The 23,205-nt window shown below is 47.8% G+C and overlaps 1 protein-coding gene across 5 annotated transcripts in view; it reads right to left on the reverse strand.

Annotated features, from left to right (window-relative positions):
- Positions 1-23,205, reverse strand: part of LOC144260035 (KAT8 regulatory NSL complex subunit 1-like) — a 141,659-nt gene that overhangs the window by 2,789 nt on the left and 115,665 nt on the right. For all 5 annotated transcript variants that reach the window (XM_077808525.1, XM_077808526.1, XM_077808527.1 and 2 more), the window contains 2 exons: positions 17,923-18,035; positions 1,761-1,986 (listed from right to left, as the gene is read on the reverse strand). In XM_077808525.1, the coding sequence (XP_077664651.1) occupies positions 1,761-1,986; positions 17,923-18,035 (339 nt within the window). The remainder of the gene's footprint in view (positions 1-1,760; positions 1,987-17,922; positions 18,036-23,205) is intronic.

Genomic DNA, 23,205 nt, shown 5'->3' on the forward strand with positions numbered 1-23,205 from the left:
AAGTTCTTCCACAACCCCAGTGACTTCAAAAGACATTTAAAAAGTGAAGTTAGTGCCTGTACTCAGAACAGGTCTGGCACAGAAAGCAGCTATGAGATTCTTCAATCTCAAATGCCTGATCTGGAAGGATCATCTCTACGGGTGAGAGGGGAGTTCAGTCCCTATGATACACTCAGTCAGAGACACCAACTCCATGGGTGCTCCAGCCCTGGAGAACCCCAGGGAAAAAAAAAATAGTGGGTGCTCAGCTCCTACCGGCTACAGCTGTTTCCCACCACTGCCAAACAGCTGATGAGGGCAGCGCAGCCACCAAACAGCTGTTTGGAGGCATGGGAAGGGATTTGGGGGAGGGTAGAGAGCAGGAGGGTGGGTGAGGGCCTCAGGGAAGGGGTGGAGTGAGGGTGAGCCCTGGGGGAGTGGGCAGAGCAAGGATAGGGCTTTGGAGCAAGTGGAGAAAGGGCAAGAAGAGACAGAGCAAATGCAGGGACTTGGGGGAAGGGGTGGAGTGGGGAAAAGTGGGGGCTAAGCACCCCCAGGGAAAAGGAAAAGTCAGCACCTGTGCACTCAGTCCTTGATCTTTCTACAGAAACTGCTAACAAGGGTGGAGAATTGATGAAGTGGCTTGTGGGGAGGATATTTGCCCAATGAGAATGGGCTGCAGGGCCAATCATTTCACAAAAGCCACTTAATTTTGTCAAACAGGACAAGTCACTTAGCTTTCAGTCACTATGATACAGAATGGATTTAAACTGGTGGCTTAGAGGTGGGATAGCTCTTTATTCCATTCCCAATCCCTTGACCAACATAACTCTGGAGACACTTAAACTGAGCCAACTCAGTGACAGTGGATCATAAACTCTGATCTTGTGTGTTAAAAAACATCTTAATTTAGCACTAAGTTTAGGTTTATTTTAGGTAGCAGAACATACAGACTGCTGTGTTACAAAGGGACATATGTACTGGAGTATGCTTCAACACTCACATTTATATGAGTATATATATATATAATGTTAGTGTGATGTCACAAATTTAGTGGGACTTCACTGTAGGATCAGGAAGTGATGCTCTGTTTCAAATACAAAGCTTTACAATCTCCAAAGAAATTCTGTGAAGTTCACACAAAACCAAATTCTAGTACCAGCAGTGTAAAGAAGTGGGCCAGATCTGTGGCTAACCATGCTCATCCCTGTGACTCCCAAAATCATGTCACTCTGATTGCTACCACTTTGGAGTAGTTTCTTCATAGAGGTCCTCCTGTTTGTTTTTTGGTCTACGTTCAAATATGTCTTTTAAACTGAAAATAACTTTAAAGTTTTCCAATATTGTTGTAGCCATGTTGGTCTCACCATATGAGAGAGAGAAGGTAGATGAGGTAATATCTTTTACTGGACAACTGTCTGTTGCTTGAAAGAGACAAGCTTTCAAACTCCAGAGGCCTGAAGAAGAGCTCACTGGAGCTCAAAAGTTTCTCTTTCAAGTTGGTCCAATAAAAGATATTACACCTCACCCACTTGTCTCTCTCAAGAACTTTTAAAGCAGTTGTGAAGAATTCTCATTCTCAGTGAGTTCAAGATGCCACAAAAGTTTCGTGCTCTCAGCCCTGAATATACGTAAGCACAGTGGAAAGGCAGGGAAGAGGGCTTTACAGGAATGTGTTATCTGGAAACTTGTGTGTTTTGAGCTGCTCCTCTCACTTAGTGTTTCAGTATTTTGCCAGTTTAAACAATAAAGATGCCTCTGGAGTAATAAATGTCCCTCACCTGTATTACTGCATTTAATATTTCTGGGGAGAATCTGGTGTCCTCAGTGCAGGACAGCGGCACTCTAGTCCTATTCTTTATAGAGAGGGGTTGCAGAATGTTATAAGGCTCAGGGCTGTGAGATCGCATAGAAGGGTGCATATAGAGAAGGTCATTAAGGCAATTAAATCCAGGATCTGGAGATGCTGGCTGAGGTGTCCATCGACCATCTGTTTTGTTGGAGGACCTAAACAAAAACAACAAAGTTATTTAAGGACCAATGTTGACACAACAACAAATGGATATAAACTGGCCATCAATAAGTTTTGGCTTGAAATCAGACAAAAGTTTCTAACCAGCAGAGGAACGAAGTTCTGAAATAGCCTACCTAAAGGAGTAGTGGGGGCAAAAAACCTAACTTTTGTTTTAAGAGTAAGTTTGCTTATTTTATGGAGGGGATGGAATGATTGGCTAAATGGCATATGGCCCATCAATGACTGCTATTAGCAAATATCTCCAATGGCTAGAGATGGGTCAGTAGAGTGGGAGGGCTCTGAGTTACTAAAGAGAATTCTTTCCTAGATGAGTCTTGCCCACATGCTCTGGGTCTAACTGATCACCATATCTGGGGTCATAGAATCATAGAATATCAGGGTTGGAAGGGACCTCAGGAGGTCATCTAGTCCAACCTGCTGCTCAAAGCAGGACCAATCCCCAACTAAATCATCCCAGCCAGGGCTTTGTCAAGCCTGACCTTAAAAAGTTCCAAGGAAGGAGATTCCACCACCTCCCTAGGTAACGCATTCCAGTGTTTCACCACCCTCTTAGTGAAAAAGTTTTTCCTAATATCCAACCTAAACCTTCTCCACTGCAACTTGAGACCATTACTCCTCGTTCTGTCATCTGCTACCACTGAAAACAGTCTAGATCCATCCTCTTTGGAATCCCCTTTCAGGTAGTTGAAAGCAGCTATCAAATCCTCCCTCATTCTTCTTCCGCAGACTAAAAAAATCCCAGTTCCCTCAGCCTCTCCTCATAAGTCATGTGTTCCAATCCCCTAATCATTTTTGTTGCCCTCCGCTGGACGTTTTCCAATTTTTTCACATCCTTCTTGTAGTGTGGGGCCCAAAACTGGACACAGTACTCCAGATGAGGACTCACCAATGTCAAATAAAGGGGAACGATCATGTCCCTCGATCTGCTGGCAATGCCCCTACTTATACACCCCAAAATGCCATTGGCCTTCTTCAGTGTCAAGGGCACACTGTTGACTCATATCCAGCTTCTCGTCCACTGTAACCCCTAGGTCCTTTTCCGCAGAACTGCTGCCGAGCCATTCGGTCCCTAGTCTGTAGTGGTGCATGGGATTCTTCCAGCCTAAGTGCAGGACTCTGCACTTGTCCTTGTTGAACCTCATCAGATTTCTTCTGGCTCAATCCTCTAATTTGTCTAGGTCCCTCTGTATCCTATCCCTACCCTCCAGCGTATCTACCTCTCCTCCCAGTTTAGTGTCCTCTGCAAACTTGCTGAGGGTGCAATCCATGCCGTCCTTCAGATCATTAATGAAGATACTGAACAAAACCGGCCCGAGGACCGACCCTTGGGGCACTCCACTTGATACCGGCTGCCAACTAGACATGGAGCCATTGATCACTATACGTTGAGCCCGACAATCTAGCCAGCTTTCTGTGACAAAGTTCTGTCCTTGCCTCCGTGGGTCCCACGTTTCCTGGCGGATTTCGCTAGCCTCAGGGGCTCACTGTGACCCTCCACGTAACCCTTCTTTCTCTAGAGACAAGCGTCACAGTCTACTGAGCCATTTTCATCATAAGCCAGCAAGGGAGGTGAGGACAAGTTATCCTTCCTTGCACAGTCTCTGATGTCTCCCAGTCTCAGTGATTAATCAGGGGGCAAAGCTGATGGTGGGGGGGAGCCCAGGCCCACCCTCTACCCTCAGCCCAGGGGCCCTAATAGTATCAGCTATGGTAGCTGACCTTTTAGAAACATGACATGTACAATTCCCTGGGCTACTTCCCCCCACAGCAGCCCTCACTTCCTCACGCTCCACTTCACCCTTACCTCAGGGCCCTCCTTCCTTGTGCCTGATATGGTGTGTACTACTCAGCCTCTCCAACAGCGCAACTTCCTCCCACAGCTCCTGACATGCCCACCCACCTGACTGACTGGGAGGCTTTTAACTAGTTTCAGCCAGCCCCTGATTGGCTTCAGGTGTCCCAATCAACCTAGCATTCTCCCTGCCCTCTGGAAAGTTCTTAATTGGCCCCAGGTGTCTTAATTGACCTGGAGCAGCTTCCATTTCACTTAACCTGGTACCAGGGATTTGTTTAGCCTGGAGCTAATATATCTATCTCCCACTACTTTTCTATAGCCATCTGGCCTTGCCCCATCACACCACCTTATAGTCCATTCATCCAGCCCATATTTCTTTAACTTGCTGGCAAGAATACTGTGAGAGACCGTGTCAAAAGCTTTGCTAAAATCAAGGAATAACACGTCCACTGCTTTCCCCTCATCCACAGAACCAGTTATCTCATCACAGAAGGAAATTAGATTAGTCAGGCATGACTTGCCTTTGGTGAATCCATGCTGACTGTTCCTGATCATTTCCCTCTCCTCTAAGTACTTCAGAACTGATTCCTTCAGGACCTGCTCCATGATTTTTCCAGGGACTGAAATGAGGCTGACTGGCCTGTAGTTCCCCGGATCCTCCTCCTTCCCTTTTTTTAAGGGTCAGGAAGGAATTTTCCCCCCAGGTCAGATTGAGGTTTTTTCACCTTCCTCTGCAGCATAGAATCATAGAAGATTAGGGTTGGAAGAGAGCTCAGGAGGTCATCTAGTCAATCCCCTGCTCAAAGCAGGACCAACACCAACTAAATCATCCCATCCAGGGCTTTGTCAAGCTGGGCCTTAAAAACCTCTATGGATGGAGATTCCACCACCTTTCTAGGTAACCCATTCCAGTGCTTCACCACCCTGGCATTAGAAAAGGTTCAGAAAAGGGCAACTAAAATTATTACGGGTTTGGAATAGGTCCCATATGAGGAGAGCGTAAAGAGGCTAGGACTTTTCAGCTTGGAAAAGAGGAGACATGATAGAGGTATATAAAATAATGAGTGGTTTGGAGAAAGTAAGTAAGGAAAAGTTATTTATTTGTTCCCAAAATATAAGAACTAGGGGCCACCAAATGAAATTAATGGGTAGCAGGTTTAAAACAAATAAAAGGAAGTAGTTCTTCATTCAGCACACAGTCAACCTGTGGAACTCCTTGCCTGAGAGGTTGTGAAGGCTAGAACTATATCAGGGTTTAAAAGAGAACTGGATAAATTCATGGATAAGTCCATTAATGGCTATTAGTCAGGATGGGTAAGGAATGGTGTCCCTAGCCTCTGTTTATCAGAGGGTGGAGATGAATGGCAGGAGAGAGATCACCCGATCATTACCTGTTAGGTTGACTCCCTCTGGGGCACCTGGCATTGGCCACTGTCGGTAGGCAGGATACTGGGCTGGATGGACCTTTGGTCTGACCCAGTATGGCCATTCTTATGTTCTTACCCTCCTTGTGAAATAAATAGTGTTTCCTAATATCTAACCTAGACCTTCCCCACTGCAACTTGAGACCATGGCTCCTTGTTCTATCATCTGCCATCACTGAGAACAGCCTAGCGCCATCCTCTTTGGAACCCCTCTTCAGGTAGTTGAAGGCTGCTATCAAATCCCCCCTCACTCCTCTTTTCTGCAGACTAAACAAGCCCAATTCCCTCAGCCTCTCCGCATAAGTCAAGTGCCCCAGACCCCTGAACATTTTCCTTGCCCTCTGCTGGACTCTTTCCAATTTGTCCACATCCTTTCTGCAGTGGGGGAGGGGGGGTGGAACTGGATGCAATACTCCAGATGTGGCTTCACCAGTGCCAAATAGAGGGGAATAATCACTTCCCGCAATCTGCTGGCAATGTTCTACTAAGGCAGTCCAATATGCTGTTAGCCTTCTTGGTAACAAGGGCACACTGTTACCTCATATCCAGCTTCTTGTCCACTGTAATCCCCAGGTCCTTTTCTGCAGAATTGCCGCTTAGCCAGTTGGGCCCCAACCTGTAGCAGTGCATGGGATTCTTCTGTCCTAAGTGCAGGACTCTGCACTTGTCCTTGTTCTGAACCTCATCAGTTATCTTTTGGCCCAATCCTCCAATTTGTCTAGGTCACTCTGGACCCTATCCCTACCCTTCAGCATATCTACCTCTCCCCTCAGTTTAGCGTCATCCGCGAACTTGCTGAGGGTGCAATTCATCCCATCATCGAGATCATTAATGAAGATGCTGAACAAAACCGGCCCCAGGACCGACCGCTGGGGCACTCTGCTTGATACTGGCTGCCAACTAGACATCGAGCTGTTGATCACTACCTGTTGAGCCCGTCAATCTAGCCAACTTTCTATTCACCTCATAGTCCATTCATCCAATCCATACTTTAACTTGCTGGCAAGAATTCTGTGGGAGACTGTATCAAAATCTTTGCTAAAGTCAAGGTATATCATGTCCACTGCTTTCCCCATATCCACAGAGCCAGTTATCTCACCATAGGAGGCAATCATGTTGGTCTGGCATGACTTGCCCTTGTTGAATCTACGTTGACTGTTCCTGATCACCTTCCTCTCCTCCAAGTTCTTCAAAATAGATTTCTTGAGGACCTGCTCCATGATTTTTCCGGGGACCGAGGTGAGGCTGATCGGTCTGTAGTTCCCTTGATTCTCCTTCTTCCCTTTTTTAAAGATGGGCACTACATTAGCCTTTTTCCAATCTCCGGAATCTCCCCCAATCACCACAAGTTTTCAAAGATAATGGCCAATGGCTCTGCAATCACATCAGCCAACTCCCTCGGATACATTGCATCCAGCCCCATGGACTTGTGCACGTCCAGCTTTTCTAAATAGTCCTTGACCTGTCCTTTCATCACTGAGGGATGCTCATCTCCTCCCCATACTGTGCTGCCCAGTAGAGCAGTCTGGGAGCTGACCCGGTCTGTGAATACTGAGGCGAAAGAAGCATCGAGTACTTCAGCTTTTTCCACATCACCTGTCACTAGGTTGCCTCCTTCATTCAGTAAGGGTCCCACACTTACCCTGACCTCCTTTTTGTTGCTAACATATCTATAGAAACCCTTCTTGTTACTCTTCACATCCCTTGCTAGCTGCAACTCCAATTGTGCTTTGGCCTCAACAAGACTTCTTTAAAATAAAGCCAGCTCTCCTGGACTCCTTTCCCACTCATATTAGCCTCCCAGGGGATCCTGCCCATCAGTTCCCTGAGTCTGCTTTTCTGAAGTCCAGGGTCTATAGTCTGCTGTTCTCCTTTCTTCCTTTTGTCAGGATCCTGAACTTGACCATCTCATGATCACTGCTGCCCAGGTTGCCACCACATCTACTTCCCTTACTTCTTCCCTGTTTGAGAGCAGCAGGTCAAGAGGAACACGGCCCCTAGTTGGTTCTGGTTGTCCTCAACATTCTCCAAAACCTTCCTGGATTGTCTGTGCACTGCTGTATTGCTCTCCCAGCAGATGTCAGGGTGATTGAAGTCCCCCATAAGAACCAGGGCTTGTGATCTGGAAACTTCTGTTCATTGTCTGAAGAAAGCCTTGTCTACCTCATCTTCCTGGTCTGGTGGTCTGTAGCAGATGCCCACCACGACATCACCCTTGTTGCTCTCACCTCTAAACTTAACCCAAAGACTCAACAGGCTTTTCTCCAGTTTCATACTGGAGCTCTGAGCAATCATACTGCTCTCTTACATACAGTGCAACTCCTCCACCAGGTCACTTCCTGATTCAAACTAGAGTAAGTGGCGGATTCTCTATAACTTGAAATCTTTAAATCAAGATTTAAGAACTTCAGTAACTCAGCCAGAGGTTATAAGCCTATTACAAGAGTGGGTGGGTGAGGTTCTGTGGCCTGCGATGTGCAGCAGGTCAGACTTAGATGATCATGATGGTCACTTCTGGTCTTAAAGTCTGTGAGACACAGGAACATAACTACATACTAACATGGAACTCAAATAAAAATAAGCCACCGCATACTGCACATGTGAGCCACAAAACTGAGAGAAGTTTGGAATTAATCATTGTATACCTCCTTTATTCAAGCAGCTGGTCATGGTCTCCAGCAATTAGTGCTTTGCCCCTGAATTGCAGCTTCTCCCCCCATTGTCTGCTACAAAAATAGCTCACAATTTTCTTGGGCAATTTCTGCCAATTTTGGTGGTGGTGAATTTTAAGATTAAGAAAGTATTTGCTAGCTGCTTTTTCTCATGATGAGACTTTGGGGAATCTGAGATAAAACAGTATAAACCATCTACTACTAAGTACAGAGGCAAACACATTGCTGTAATTGGAAGTTATACTGAAGAGTCCTGCCTCCTGTTTCTGACTGCACACACACATTTTTTTATTTGAAATCCTTTCACCTCCTCCTCAGGGCCTGACATATGTTCATTGTACCCCCCTCCCCCACCACTCCAGGTTTCCAAATTTCTCTTCTCCTTTCCAGCATGTTATGACCTGCTGTCTAACCAAGGAGAGCTGGAAGAAATTCCCATGTTTACAATCTGTCAACTCCACTCCTAGGTAAGCTAAAGGGATGTAATTTGAAAAAAGGACATGGAGTTTGCACTAACTTATTAGTTCCTAGCATGAGACATGAGGGCCCAAGCTTAGTATCAAACTAATTTCTCATGTGACATGATAACATGCTGTGTCACTACTCTGATGAGCTGGCCCTATCCTATATACATTTCATCAACACTTTGCTTGTCAGCACAGCAGACTGGTTACATGAACCACGTCATCAGCAGCCAAGGATTTCTTTGCTCACGACCATAGTTTCACAAAGTATAAGGCCAGAACGGACAGTGATATAAAGAAATCAGACTAGATGATATCTCTGGCCATTACATTTCATTCAAATACTTCTATAGAGTTCATTCACTCCTTAGAAGACTGAACTGTTGTGCCACTGGCAGAGACCAGGAGAGTTTTAGGTACCACCAATGCCTGAGGCCCCAACAATGGCAGGAAATTGATTAAATGAGATCTGCCCAGATCTTCCCAGCAATCGATGCATGCCCCATGCTGCAGAGGAATGTGAAAAATCCCAACGCCCCTGTCAATCTGACCCTGAGGGGAAATTCCTTCCTGACTCCAAATCTGGCAATTAGTTAGACCCCGAACGTGTGAGCAAAACACCAGCAGGCATTTAAAATGAATTCTCTGTATCACCTAAGAACTGGTTCACCCTGCCTGGTGTCCCAGCTCCAATTGTGGCCTATGTCCGATGCTTCTGAAGAAGGTAAAAAACCAAACAGAATATATATAATTATGCACTGGGGAAAAAATTCCTTCCTGATCCCTGCAGGTGATCAGCTGATGCACAGACGCACAAAATTTGATTATAGTCATTGTCTTAATGCAGAGCTGCAATGAGTATGTTCGGAGCAATGCAGACAATCCTGTTTTCCCCATGATGCATGAAGGAAGGGGATGAATGAGGGACTGATAAGAGTCTTAGATTCCAAGGCCAGAAGAGACCACCAATCTGACACAACAACTTCCTCTCCCTCTGCATCCCCATCCTCCCGGGCCATAGAATTTCTCCCAGACCTGCATTAAAGCACATATTTTAGAAAGGTATTTGATTTCCACCTTACAGACTCCAAGCGTTGGGAATTCCACCACATCACCTGGTAAGCTGTTCCAATGTTTAATCACCCTCATTGCTAGGAAATTATATCTTATTACAAGGTTGAATTTGTCCAACTTCAACTTCCAGCCATGGGCTCTTGTTATACCTTTGTCAGCAAGGTTGAAAAATGCCCCACTATAAGACCTCTTGTCCACATGTAAGTGCCTAAAGCCATAGAGACAGTGATCAAGTCATCTCTCCATCTTCTTTTCAATAAGCTGAGACTCCTTACTTTCCAGCTTCCTGATTATTTTTGTGGCCCTTCTTTGAACTCTCTGCTGCATTTCCACTTCCTTCTTGAAGTGTGGACACCAGAACTGGATTCTATATGGTAGTAGCAGTCTTACCAATGCAGTGTAGAGCGGCAAGGTCGCTTTTCTACTGTCCCCTTTTTATACATCCAAGGACTGCAGTCGGTCTTTTTGCCACAGCATTGGACTGAAAGGTCATGGTAAGGTGATAATCTACGACAGTGGCTCCCAACCTTTCCAGACTGCTGTATGCCTTTCAGGAGTCTGATTTGTCTTGCATACTCCCATGTTTCACCTCACTTAAAAACTACTTGCTTACAAAATCAGACACAAAAATACAAAAAAGTGTCACAGCACACTATTTCTGAAAAATTGCTATCATTTTTACCATTTAATTATAAAATCAATTGGAATATAAATATTGTAGTTACATTTCAACGTATAGTATATAGAGCACTATAAACAAGTCGTATGAAATTTTAGTTTATACTGACTTCACTAATGCTTTTTATGTAGTCTGTTGTAAAACTAGGCAAATATCTATATGAGCTGATGTTCCCCTGGAAGACTGCTGCGTACCCCCAGGAGTACAAGTACCCTTGGTTGAGAACCACTGATCTGTGATGACCCCATAGTCCTTCTCTGAGTCATGACAGAGTTTCCCATCCTGTAGATATAACCGGCATTCTTTGTTCTCAGATGCATTACCTTGTATTTGACTTATTAAAATGCATTTTGTATGAATGTTACTGGTGATCCTTATCACCCGGTAACAGTCACCTGTCCTCCTCATTAGCACTCTTAGTCATCTGATAACTTTATCAAAAATTTAAGTTTGTCTAGATAGTTGATAAAAATATTAAATAGCATTGGACCAAGAACCAATCCCTGGGGACCCCTTCTAGAAACAGTCTTGACCATTGATATCTCCAGTTAACAACTACATTTTGAGATCCATCAGTTGAGCCAGTTTTTAATCCATCTAATGTGTAAAGTGTGCCCTGTTAATTCCACATAATGCAAGTTTTTTTTAAAAATCAACATGTTGTGGTATTACGTCAAATACCTTGGAACCGTGACCAAAAGCACCTCTGTATTCACACCCTACATGCTGTTATATAATCTTTGTACAAAATATGACTTGTGACATACCATTTGAAAACTAATAACTCACTGGTCAATAATATCATGGTGAAATGTATGTGGCAATATTATACGTAAAATTATTAAATCCCACTGCATGATGTTCTTAGGTTATGTTCAAACTACACAGCCCAACCTAGACGGAAGTATCCTGAACCAAGAAATGTTCTGTTTACCTCAATTTACATAAAAGTAGTAAACAGGGTCCTTGAGACAGTAGGGAGAGAAGATGGCAGAAGACAAATAAAACTGCATTTCAGCAAACATAAGTGAGAACAAAGAACATGGAACCTCCCTCTTCACCAGACTCCATGTCACCTTCTTCACTCTTTGAATAAATATTGCTTTGAGGTGTAACCCTGAGAAGAATCCTCTTCCAAGGTTAACTGGACTACAAAAGAAAGGGGCAGAAAAAAAGACACAGTTACCTTTTCCGTAACTGGTGTTCTTCAAGATGTGTTGCTCATGTCCATTCCATATTAGGTGTGTGCTCGCCACATGCATTGGTGCCGGAAGTTTTTTGCTCAGTAGTATCCGTTGGGGACCTGCTCTGGCGCCCTCTGGAGTGGCGCCCGCATGGCACAGTATAAGGGGCACCACCAGCTCCCCTCACCCTCAGTTCCTTCTTGCTGGAAACTCCGACAGTGGGGGGAGGAGGGCGGGTCATGGAATGGACATAAGCAACACATCTCGAAGAACACCAGTTACGGAAAAGGTAACTGTCTTTTCTTCTTTGAATGCTTGCTCATGTCCATTCCATATTAGGTGACTCCAAAGCAATACCCCTGGAGGTGGGTAGGAGTTCACGGATGTGTAGATTGCAACACAGCTCTGCCGAACCCAGCGTCGTCCATGCCCTGCTGCGTGATGGCATAATGGGCCGTGAACGTGTGGACAGAGGACCACGTTGTGGCTCTAGAGATGTCCTGGATAGGGATGTGCGCCAGGAAGGCCGCCAAAGATGCCTGCACTCTAGTCGAGTGGATTCTGATAATGGGCGGCAGCAGAACCCCACCAGGTCACAACAGGTCCTTATGCATGAGATAATCCAATTGGAAATCCTCTGCGATGAAACCAGAAGGCCCTTCTCATCCTGTTCGTTGTAGTGATGAAAAGCTGAATTGATTAACAGAAAGGCTTGGTACATTCTAAGTAAAAAGCCAAGGACCTTTGGACATCCAGCCCATGAAGACGCCTCTCTTCACTAGTCTTCTGTGGTTTGGGACAGAACACTGGGAGGAAATAGTCCTGGTTCATATTGAAGGAGGACACCACCTTCGGCAGGAAGGCTGGGTCGGGCTGCAGCTGAACCTTGTCTTCGTAGAAGACTGTACTGCGGTTCTGAGGTCAAGGCTTTAATTTCAGAGACCCGTCTTACCAACGTCACCACCACCAGGAACGCGACCTTCCATGACAGATGGGACAAGGAACAGGAACCCAGCGGCTCAAAGGGCAGGCCTGTGAGCCTAGAGAGGACCAAGTTAAGATCCTATTGTGGGTCAGAAGTCTATACCTGTGGGAAGAGTCTCTCAAGCCCTCTCAAGAATCTGAGAGTCATGTCATGGGAAAACTCCGTCTCTCCTTGGATCAGCGGGTGAAAAGCAGAGATGGCCATGAGATGCACTCTAACAGAAGAGTGTGCCAGGCCCTGGTTTCTCAAATGAAGCAGGTAGTCTAGGACAGCCTGTATGGAAGATTGCAAAGGAGAGATGCCACACTTGGAGGCCCAGTGGAAAAACTTTGTCCACTTGGCCAGGTAAGTCAGTCTAGTTGAGGGCTTCCTACTTCCCAGGAAGACCTGTTGGACCTCCTCTGAACAGGTCTGCTCCTCTGGCTTCAGTCATGCAGAATCCACGCCGAGAGGTGGAGGGACCAGAGGCTGGGGGTGTAAGAGCCGACCGTGATCCTGTGACAGAAGATCCAGTGGGTTGGGCGGGGCCAGGGAGGGGCTGCTGACAGGTTCATGAGTGTGCCGAACCAGTGCTGGCGAGGCCACACTGGGGCACTCATGATAACCCGCACGCTGTCTCTCTTGATCTTTGCCAGGACCTTGGTGATGAGCAGGATCGGAGGGAATGCGTACATCAGGCCCCCTGACCATGACAGGAGGAAGGCATTGGAGAGGGAGTCCTTGCCCAGACCAAAACCGATGACATTTTCTGTTTTGCCTGGTGGTGAACAGGTCCACCAGGGAGTTCCCCACCTCTGAAAGACCAAGTAGGCTACCTCCTGGTGGAGAAACCACTCATGGTGAGAAGAGAATGCCCTGCTGAGGTGATCCGCTAGCGTGTTCTTGATGCCAGGGAGGTGACAAGCCTCCAGGTGGATCTCGTTGACACAGAAGTTCCAGAGCCAGAGGGCCTCTTGGCAGAGAGCTGATGAGCACGCTCCCCCTTTCCTGTTGATGTAGACCATCGAGGCTGTGTTATCTGTCAGGACTCTCACCACCTTGCCCGACAGGTGAAGTAGGAAGACACTGCATGCCAATCAGACTGCTCTGAGTTCTTTGATGTTTATGTGGAGCACCATCTCCTCCGAGGACCACATACCATGGGTCTGGAGATCTCTGAGGTGCGCACCTCAGCTGAGGTCCGAGGCATCTAACACCAACTTGATGGACTGGGAATAGGCAGTCGTCAGCCATTGCTGCAGGGGCCGCATCCAGAGCCTGGCATGGCGGACAGCGTTCGTGCAAGCTGCCATGTGGCCCAGCAGACGAAGGCAGACCCTGGCTGTAGTCGGGAAACGCAGACATCTCTGCGATAAGGTCTGTCAAGGCCCAAAAGCTTTCTAGTGGCAGGAACACTCTCGTGCAGGTTGAGTCAAGCGCCACCCCGATGAATTCTATCCCTTGCTCTGGAATGAACGTCGACTTTTTGTCATTCACCAGTAGGCCCAGGGAGTGGCAAGTGGTTTGCAAGCACCGCAACATACCTTTGCACCTGAGACGTGGAGCTGCCCTTGACGAGCCAGTCATCGAGGTACAGGTAGATCTGGATACCCCGGCGCCTGAGGTAAGCCGTCACCACCGACATGTACTTGGTAAACACTGTTGGTGCAGTCGCCAGGCCAAACGGGAGGACCATAAATTGGTAGTGGCCCGATCCCACCGTGAAATGGAGAAAACGTCTGTGTCCTTGGAAGATCACTATGTGAAAGTATGCGTCATTTAAGTCAAGGGCGGCATACCAGTCTCTCGGATCCAGGGAGGGGATGATAGAGGCCAGGGAGACCATGCGGAACTTCAGCTTCTTTAGGTACTTGTTGAGGTCTCGCAGGTCCAAAATGGGACGCAGACCGCCCTTGGCCTTTGGGATAAAAAAGTATCAGGAATAAACACCCCTGTTCCTATACTCTAGAGGAACTTCCTCCACCGCCCCCATCTGCAGAAAACCTTGGACCTCCTGCGCAGGATCCCTGAAGAGGGACAGGGAAGGGGTGTAGAAAGAAACTGAAGGGTATAGCCCTGCGCCACTGTGTTCAGGACTCAGCAGTCTGAGGTTATTGTGGTCCATGCAGGGAGGAAAAGTGAAAGGCGGTTAGAAAAGACCTGGGAAGATGGATCCAGGGAATAATCTGGTAGGTTGCCCTCTGGCGCACCCTCAAAGTGGTCGCTTGGCCCCTTGCTTATTCCGGGTGGAGCCCAACTGAGCAGAGGGTGGCGTTCATAGCTATTGGCCTTCTTGTGAGACGAGTCCTGCTGAGGCTGGCTCCCTTGTCCCTGAGGCTGTTGCGGTTTGAACTGCTTACGTGCTGGGCCTGGGACGTACCGTCCCAGCATTTTCAGGGTGGTACAGGAATCCTTTAAACCATGCAGCTTGGTATCAGTCTGCTCTGCAAATAGGGCCTGGCCGTCGAAGGGAAGTTCCTGCATCGACTGCTGAGCCTTGGTGGACAAGCCTGAGAGGAGCAGCCAGGAAGCTTGCAGCATGGAGATGGCAGAGGCCATGGTGTGGGCTGCAGAGTCTGCCGCATCAGAAGCCGCCTGGAGGGCTGTCTGGCTGCTGTCGTGCCCTCGAGGATTGTCCGGAATTCCTTCCTGGACCCTTCAGGGAGCGAATCCTGGAACTTGCCTGTGGCCTGCCACATGTTGTAATCATAGCAGCCAAGGAGGGCTTGGTGATTGGCCACTCTCAATTGCAGGCTAGAAGACGAACAAGTCTTATGCCCAAAAAGATCCAGCCTCCTTGAGTCTTTATTTTTGGGGGTAGCCCCTGGTTGGCCTTGCCTCTCTGTGGTTAACTACCTCAAATCACAAGGGAATTGGGGGCCGGGTGGGAGTATAGGTACTCATGCCCTTTTGTTGGCACAAAGTACTTGCATTCAACCCTGTTAGAGATAGGGGGCAAAGAGGAGGGAGTCTGCCACAGGGCGGTGGTAATCTTTGATACCCCCTCATGAAGGGGTAAGGGCCACCCTGGCAGGGGCCAAGAAGCAGAGGACATCAAACAAGGAGTCAGAAGGTTCTTCCAACTCCTCGGCCTGGAGCCCCAGGTTAGATGCAACCCGCTTTAATAATTCCTGGTGTGCTTTAGCGTCATCCTGAGGAACTGGGTGAGGCGCCTCTGTGATAGCCTTGTCTGGTGATGATGAGGACGATGCCAGTACCACAGGAACCTCCACGTTCATTGGTGGTCTAGTAGGCTGCTCCCCCAGGTCCTCCTGGACCTGTGGGATCCTTCCCCCTCAAAGTCTTGGGTACTGGAGGGGTTTGGGATGCCGAGGCTGCAGGCCAGGCTGAGGCTCCCGACACCAAGCGACCAGCCTGGGAAGCCTGGGTGAACCCCCAGGGGTTCCATGGCGCTGGCCATTGTGCCTGGGGCCATGGGACAGATTTTGGTGCTGCTGATGTAGGCAGCACCGCAGAAACTGGAGGCTGTCCCGCAGTTAGAAAGCCCTGCTCAGTGCCAGAGTGGTTGCTACCCAACGACCAGGATTGGGCGGAGCGGTGGCTCTTATCTGACCAATGCCGGTTGCTGCCCCTGGAGGCAGACCTGTCCGAGCAGGATGAATGTCTTGGCTGGGGCCTTGGGGACCGATGGCCTTCGGCGTATCGGCGTCGGAAACCCGGTGATCTACGCCTTACTCTACCCGACCGATACACGTGCCAGCTGCCAGGAGGAAATCCCCAAACATGGTGATCCCCATCTCGGAGATGGACAACTGCAGTCTCGTGACCTTGACCCCTGGATCTATACCGAGCTCTTGGCGATGCGAGGGGTTGGTCTTGGTGCTCCTGCCTGGGGGCGCATGCCTCGGTGTGTCTGTGCCAGACTACCAGAGAGGTGTGCCTCGAATCCCGCAGTCTGTGCCCAAGGTGCGGGGACCGAAGAGGGCTCCATTGACCCTGCCTATCTGAGGCGTGATGGCTTCATGCGGGCGAGCAGTAGCGGGACGTTCCACGTGAAGGGGAACTGTGCCACTGAGGTGGGGACACATGGAGATCCCAAGGTGGGTTTACCCCGAGACCTGGATACCGCTGGAGCCAGTGTGGGCGGCACTGGAAGCATCAGGATCTCTTGAACTGCCTGCAGGGCCTCGATGGCACTTGTAGCTGGCGGAGGCCTGTACTGCTATCTGGAGTTGCAGGCAAAGCATGGGATGGGCTGCACCGCTCGGCTTGAGCTGGGGCCTGACTTCCCAAAGGAGGCGTTGAGCTGCCTGGCGTGGGTCTTGGTTCACCCCCAGCCCTGTCTTTTCCCTTGTGGGAAGCAGGCGATCTTCCTCCTCCCAGTCTTCTTCGGCTTCTTGGCCAGAGCTGTGGAGGGGGACCGGTGCCGGCTCATGGAGGGCACTGACGCCATGGTGCTCGGTGCCGAGTCGGACTGGTGCTTCGGTGCCGGAGTGAGTGCTGACTCCATCAGGAGCACCTTTAAGCGATTGTCCCACTCCTTTTTCATCCTAGGTTTGAATGACTTACAAAGATGACACTTGTCGCTTATGTGCCCCTCACCCAAGCACCGTAAGCAGCTACTATGTGGATTATTGATGGGCAAAGGCTATTTGCAACCATCGCAGGGCTTAAAGCCTGGGGACCGGGACATGTCCTGTCCCCCGGCTGAGTCCCATTCGGGACTAACAGAGTTCAAGAACTATTACTAAGGGTAACTAATTCAACTATTAACTATATACAACTATATTATATATAATATTATATATTATATTAACTATATACAACTATATTACAGGTTTTCAAAGTTTGCAAGAACAGAGAATGAAACAATGCTAGCTGAAGCAGATGATGTTCCAGCACCATCACTGGCGGCAAGAAAGAACTGAGGGTGGGGGGAGCCAGCGGTGCCCCATATATCGCGCCATGCAGGCGCCACTCCAGAGGGCATAAGAGCCGGTCCCCTATGGATACTGCTGAGGGAAAAACTTCTGGCACCAGTGCATGTGGCGAGCACACACACGTAATATGGAATGGACATGAGCAAGCACTTGAAGAGGAACCCCAAGCTCTAGCTCTTTCTCTTTCACCTAAGATGACAAAGGAACCAGCCTTTTGATTTTTTGGGGAGGTCTGAATTGAGAATTTGGTCAGCCTTATTGCTGGGAACATGTTGTAAGGATTTTACCTTGAACCAATTCTAGCTGCTTAAATTTTAGCTACTAGAAAGCATTTTGTCTTTATTTCTCTTGTAACCATTTCTGACATTAATACCTGGTACCTGAATCCACTTAAAATCCTATCTTCTTTTGTTAATAATCTTGTTTTATTTTTTAATCTAAACCAATCCAGTGCTGTGTTTAAACTGAACTGTTTGCTAACAGTTCAAGAAGCAGATTGTTGAATGTTAACCCTTTACGGGGACAATGGACCTTTAATAGCTGAACTGCCCAGGAGAGGGCTGATCAGTGTAGAATACATGTTGTGAGTGGCCCACGTTGGGAGTTATGACAACACAACCCCTCACTGGTCTGGAGTGCAACCCAGAATGTGACAAACCCAAAGCAGGATCTCTGTATAGTTTAACATGAAGAAGAAATAAAGATTCTTGCTTCCGTGCCTTGCTACATAGTGCTAATGAGGAACTGATACCTGTTTCCTCGCTTGTGGGAAATAGCTGCTGCCCACGAATCCCATCGGGCTCGTTCAAGCTCCTCATACTTGGTGTGATGGTTCAAATAGGTCTCATCAGAAGTGTCTTCCAGCTAGGAAAAAGAACAAAGCTAGTTTTCCCTCTAATATTCAAAAGATGACATTCTGTCTTCAGGGTGACATTACTGTTTGGTCAAGTACAAAGTAGTAGAAACCCTGTGATTCTGTACCATGGAACTCAGCAAACAGCAATGTCTACTGGATGATATTGGAGAAACCAGAGTCTGTTTCGCCCCACTGAGTTCCTTTAAAAAAAGGGGGTTTCCAAATGGAAGTCAATTCACATAGGATCAAGTTAACAAGGATTTAATCTTTGCTTCAGGTTTGGCTGGTCAAAAATAACAAAATCCGCTGTATCTGACTTACCTATTAATTTATATAATTGGATTCTGAATGTTGGAAGATCAGACATCTGTTGATGCTGTCAATTGTGTGTGTGCGCGTGTGTTGTGGCAAGATGGCCAATTTTAGTCTGGTGGGTCCTGCACTTTTCTTGGCGGGGAGCTAAGATGCCACCCTTTGCCCCTGCTCTTGGGTGCCGAGGGCCCCGCTACTAGCCTGGGAAGGTGGTAGAGGAGGGAAGCGGGGGAGGGGTCTGGGTTTGCTCCTCGCTCTTAACCCCCCTGTGGGTTTCTTACCGTCGTCCCCCTTAGGTGGGGTTACCCTTGGTCCTTAGATGTTGGGGGGAAGGGAGTCTCCCTGTCCTGCTGGGCAGGGTCTCCCTTACTTCAGTTCTCAGGTCTTCCAAATCTCTCAACACACCTCCAAGCTCCAGTCCTTTCTCCTCCTCCCCTGTCTGCCTGACGCACGGGGTTTTATTAGGTTCCTAACAGGGCCTTAATTGACTGCAGGTGCTCCAATTAACCTGCAGCCACCTTCCCTAGTCTACAGGGAACCATGCCTTAATTAGCCTTGAGCTTATATATTTCCCTTCTAGCACTCTCCCACTGCTCCCTGGCCCTCCTGTATCACAGTGTGTATGTATAAATATATAAAGAAGTTTCTTTCATGTAAACTATAGAACATTTTTCTTCACAGTTTGTTCTCTGTAGAACACGGCAATCCACTAGAACAACTCAGCATGAATTCTCCTACTGAATAAGCCTTCTGTCATAGGAGTTGAGACTTTCCAACATCGAGCAACACCATTCAATCACGTCATCTATGGTTGCTCAGGTTGGCGAGATCTTCCCTTCACTGGGGAATTGGAACCACTGTTTTGAATCACTAACCCAGTCATACTTTTCATGAGCCGCTGAATTTAAAATTTATGTATCAGACTGTTGTCTGGATTCTCTGAGACAGACAAAGCCTCTATTATATAGATCACGTGAACGGATGCCAAGAACATTAAAGCACCACTCAAGGGTTTGCTACGGCTGCTGCTTGTAGAGTGGGATGACCCAAGAAATGCTTTTTTCATAACAGCTGATGCAGATGTCAGGGAGCCAATTGCAGCACAGTCAATCTCCTACCAATAGAATGAGCATAGCTGATCCTGGCCAGGGGCTGTCTGATTGCACTTCCTGACTGGTGGAGGGGCAGGGCTATGTTACTACTTGACCCAGCAGCAGCCAGAGCTCAATGGCTGCTCAATCCAGCCCACACCGCAGCTGTGTTTGATCATGTTTCCCCAGTGCCTGCTCCTGCACCCTTCCAGCCTGTGCCTGCTCTTGTGACAGCTCCAATTCCTGCTTTGTGTGCCTGTTCCTGCCCAGCCTGCCCTTCTCCATCCCTGGCTCTGCTTCCTGACCATGACTCCAGTTCACCTACTGGCTCTGGTATTTGGCTTCTGATCCCTGGCTCTGACCTCAGTTTTGCTCTTGACTATGCCCCTGGACATCCCATGGCTCGGATTCTCCACTCAGCTCTAACCTCCAGAGTTGGCCTCCCCCATGGCTCCAACCACTAAGACCAACTGCTAACCTCCCGGTCCTGTTCCTGACAAATTGAGCAGCCTGCAAGACAAAGACTGAAGATGAGGTTCTGCTGTGAGGTTGACCCCCATTAAGGTCTCTGTCTTCCTCACAGAGGTAATGGGCACCTTGCAGAAGCTACAGATCCAAATCATGGCCCTGCAGGCACAGGTCTCACTATCCAGGGCCCCGGTTCAGGAACTGAAAATTCTGCTGCTAGCCCAGTTTGACAGTGACTGTGGGAAATTATGCAACTTCCTGAATCAGTGCTGCCTCCGGTTCATGTGATGACCTCTGTCATTTCCCACTGACCAGGCCTGATGTGGACTCATCAGCCTGTTAACTGGGAAGGCCCTGGCCTGGAAGTCTCCTCTCCAGGAGACTTCCAGCCCCTTGTTAGGGCAGCTTGAGGAATTCCATGAAGAAATGGCAGTTGTTTCAATGACCTGAATTGTACCTGCTCTGCCAACGGTGCTTTGGCTCCTACTCTAGGGAACAGACCATTAGCCAAATTCGCCATGGAATTCTGGCACTTAGTGGCTGACACTAGATGGAATGAATCAGTGCAGCACAGCACTATCATTTCCGGCATAGGTTGAATGAAGAAATCAAAGACAAGCTGGTGCAGGTAGAGCCACTGTCTGACCTAAATGCTCTGGTCAGGCTGTTCATCAGCATTGATGATCACCTGGCCAAACATCAACTAGAAAGGAAGTTGTTTTCTACACCCACAGGCTGAAGAAATTCGACCTTGCCTTGCCAACACAGAAAGGAACCTGCAGTGAGCTCCAGATTTATGCTTATATTGCGGGAACCCGGGCACTATGTACAGTGGTGTCTCAGTAAGACTCATGTCCTGTCCCAGTTGGGAAAGCCCTTTATGTCAAACAGTAACCTGGCTGTAGTTGGCTAGTGAGCCACCACCCTCCAACTTCCTCTTTGGCTACAACACCCTGCCATGTTTGAAGTTTAGCTAAGGGCACTGGTGGACTCGGGCCTCTAACAACTTCATGGACCTAGATTTTACTTGGACCGATAACATTCCCACTCAGTGTAACAGCATCCCTGATTTGATGGAATCCATTGGATGGGTCCCCCACTCCTCTGGCCCTGTTATTCACCAGACGACACTGCTGACTCGGACCACACTCCAGGAGATTCTGCAATTTGGACGGATTTGTGCCGCTCATTCCCCCATCATTCCTTGGCTGGATGACCATGACCTGTGCATCCAGTAGGGGTCAGGCATGGTGTGCTTTATGTCAAGATTCTGCTGCCAGTTATGTCTCCCAAGGTTGGTGTCAGATCCAAACCCTCTCACAATGGAGCTGCTGAAAGGCGATGTTCAAAGATAGCTGCCGCCCTCTCCTTCACCCTCTCACCCACTTCAGGTATTGCGGGGAAATATTCAGACTTTGCTGACCTCTTTGATAAAAAGAGAGCGGATGTCTTACCGACACATCACAATTATGATTACTTCATACTCCCTCTAAGGACTGAACCTTCAAATGTTCCAGGAATACTTCCATAAGAATTTCCAGAAGAGGTTTATTTGTCCTTCTGCCTTTCCAGCAGAGGTTCCAATCTTTTTTGTTATGAAAAAAGACATCTCCCTGGCCCCTGCGTTGTTCACTGGTCTTTGAATAGAGTGACTGTTCAAAATTGCTACCCTTTGACACTTAATGAACTTTTTGAAACTTTGCTTGTCTGTTTTTTCCCTAAACTTCACAGACTCTGCAATCTGGTTCATACCAAGGAAGACAAAGAGTGGAAGATGGTATTCCAGGTTCCATTCAGGCATTTTGAGTATTTAGTTTGCCAGAAGCTGGGAATAACTGACAGGGAATGGATTACTTGAGGATTACCTGTTCTGTTCATTCCCTCTGGGGCAACTGGCATTGGCCACTGTCAGAAGACAGGATACTGGGCTAGATGGACCTTTGTTCTGACCCAGTATGGCTGTTCTCATGTTCTACCTATGCCATTTGGGCTAAGTAATGCCTCTGCATTGCAGCATTTCATAAATGACTATTTTCAGGACATGCTGGAACAATCTGTTGTTTATTTAGATGATATTCTTGTCTTCTCCAAAAACCAGAAACTACATCAGCCGATGTGCACGGGCTGAAATTGTGGAAAAGCATAATCACTTGCCCCATAAGCTCAGCCGTGCAGAACACAATGCCATCCACAGCCTCAGAAACAACTCTGACATCATAATCATGAATAGGTCGGAAAATGAACAAGAGGCTATTAGGCAGCTCTCCAACACCATTTTCTACAAGCCATTACCCTCTGATCCCACTGAGGGTTACCAAAAGAAACTACACCATTTGCTCAAGGAACTCCCTGAAAAAGCACAAGAACAAATCCGCCCAGACAGACCCCTGGAACCCCGACCTGGGGTATTCTATCTGCTACCCAAGATCCATAAACCTGAAAATCCTGGGCGCCCCATCATCTCAGGCATTGGTACCCTGACAGCAGAATTGTCTGGCTATGTAGATTCCCTCCTCAGGCCCTATGCTAGCAGCACTCCCAGCTATCTTCCAGCCACCACTGACTTCCTGAGGAAACTACAATCCATCGGTGATCTTCCTGAAAACACCATCCTGGCCACTATGGATGTAGAAGCCCTCTACACCAACATTCCACACAAAGATGGACTACAAGCCATCAGGAACACTATCCCCGATAATGTGACGGCAAACCTGTTGGCTGAACTTTGTGACTTTATCCTCACCCAGAACTATGTCACGTTTGGGGACAATGTATACCTTCAAATCAGCGGCACTGCTATGGGTACCCGCATGGCCCCACAGTATGCCAACATTTTTATGGCTGACTTAGAACAATGCTTCTTCAGCTCTCGTCCCCTAATGCCCCTACTCTACTTGTGCTACACTGATGACATCTGGACCCATGGAAAAGAAGCCCTTGAGGAATTCCACCTTGATTTCAACATTTCCATGCCACCATCAACCTCAGCCTGGAGCAGTCCACACAAGAGATACACTTCCTGGACACTATGGTGCTAATAAGCGATGGTCACATAAACACCACCCTATACTGGAAACCTACTGACAGCTATTCCTACCTACATGCCTCCAGCTTTCACCCAGACCACACTACATGATCCATTGTCTACAACCGAGCTCTACGATACAACCGCATTTGCTCCAACCCCTCAGACAGAGAAACACCTACAAGATCTCTATCAAGCATTCTTACAACTACAATACCCACCTGCTGAAGTGAAGAAACAGATTGACAGAGCTAGAAGAGTACCCAGAAATCACCTACTACA

Source organism: Eretmochelys imbricata, chromosome 2, assembly GCF_965152235.1.
Source record: "Eretmochelys imbricata isolate rEreImb1 chromosome 2, rEreImb1.hap1, whole genome shotgun sequence".
Classification (NCBI taxonomy): domain Eukaryota; kingdom Metazoa; phylum Chordata; order Testudines; family Cheloniidae; genus Eretmochelys; species Eretmochelys imbricata.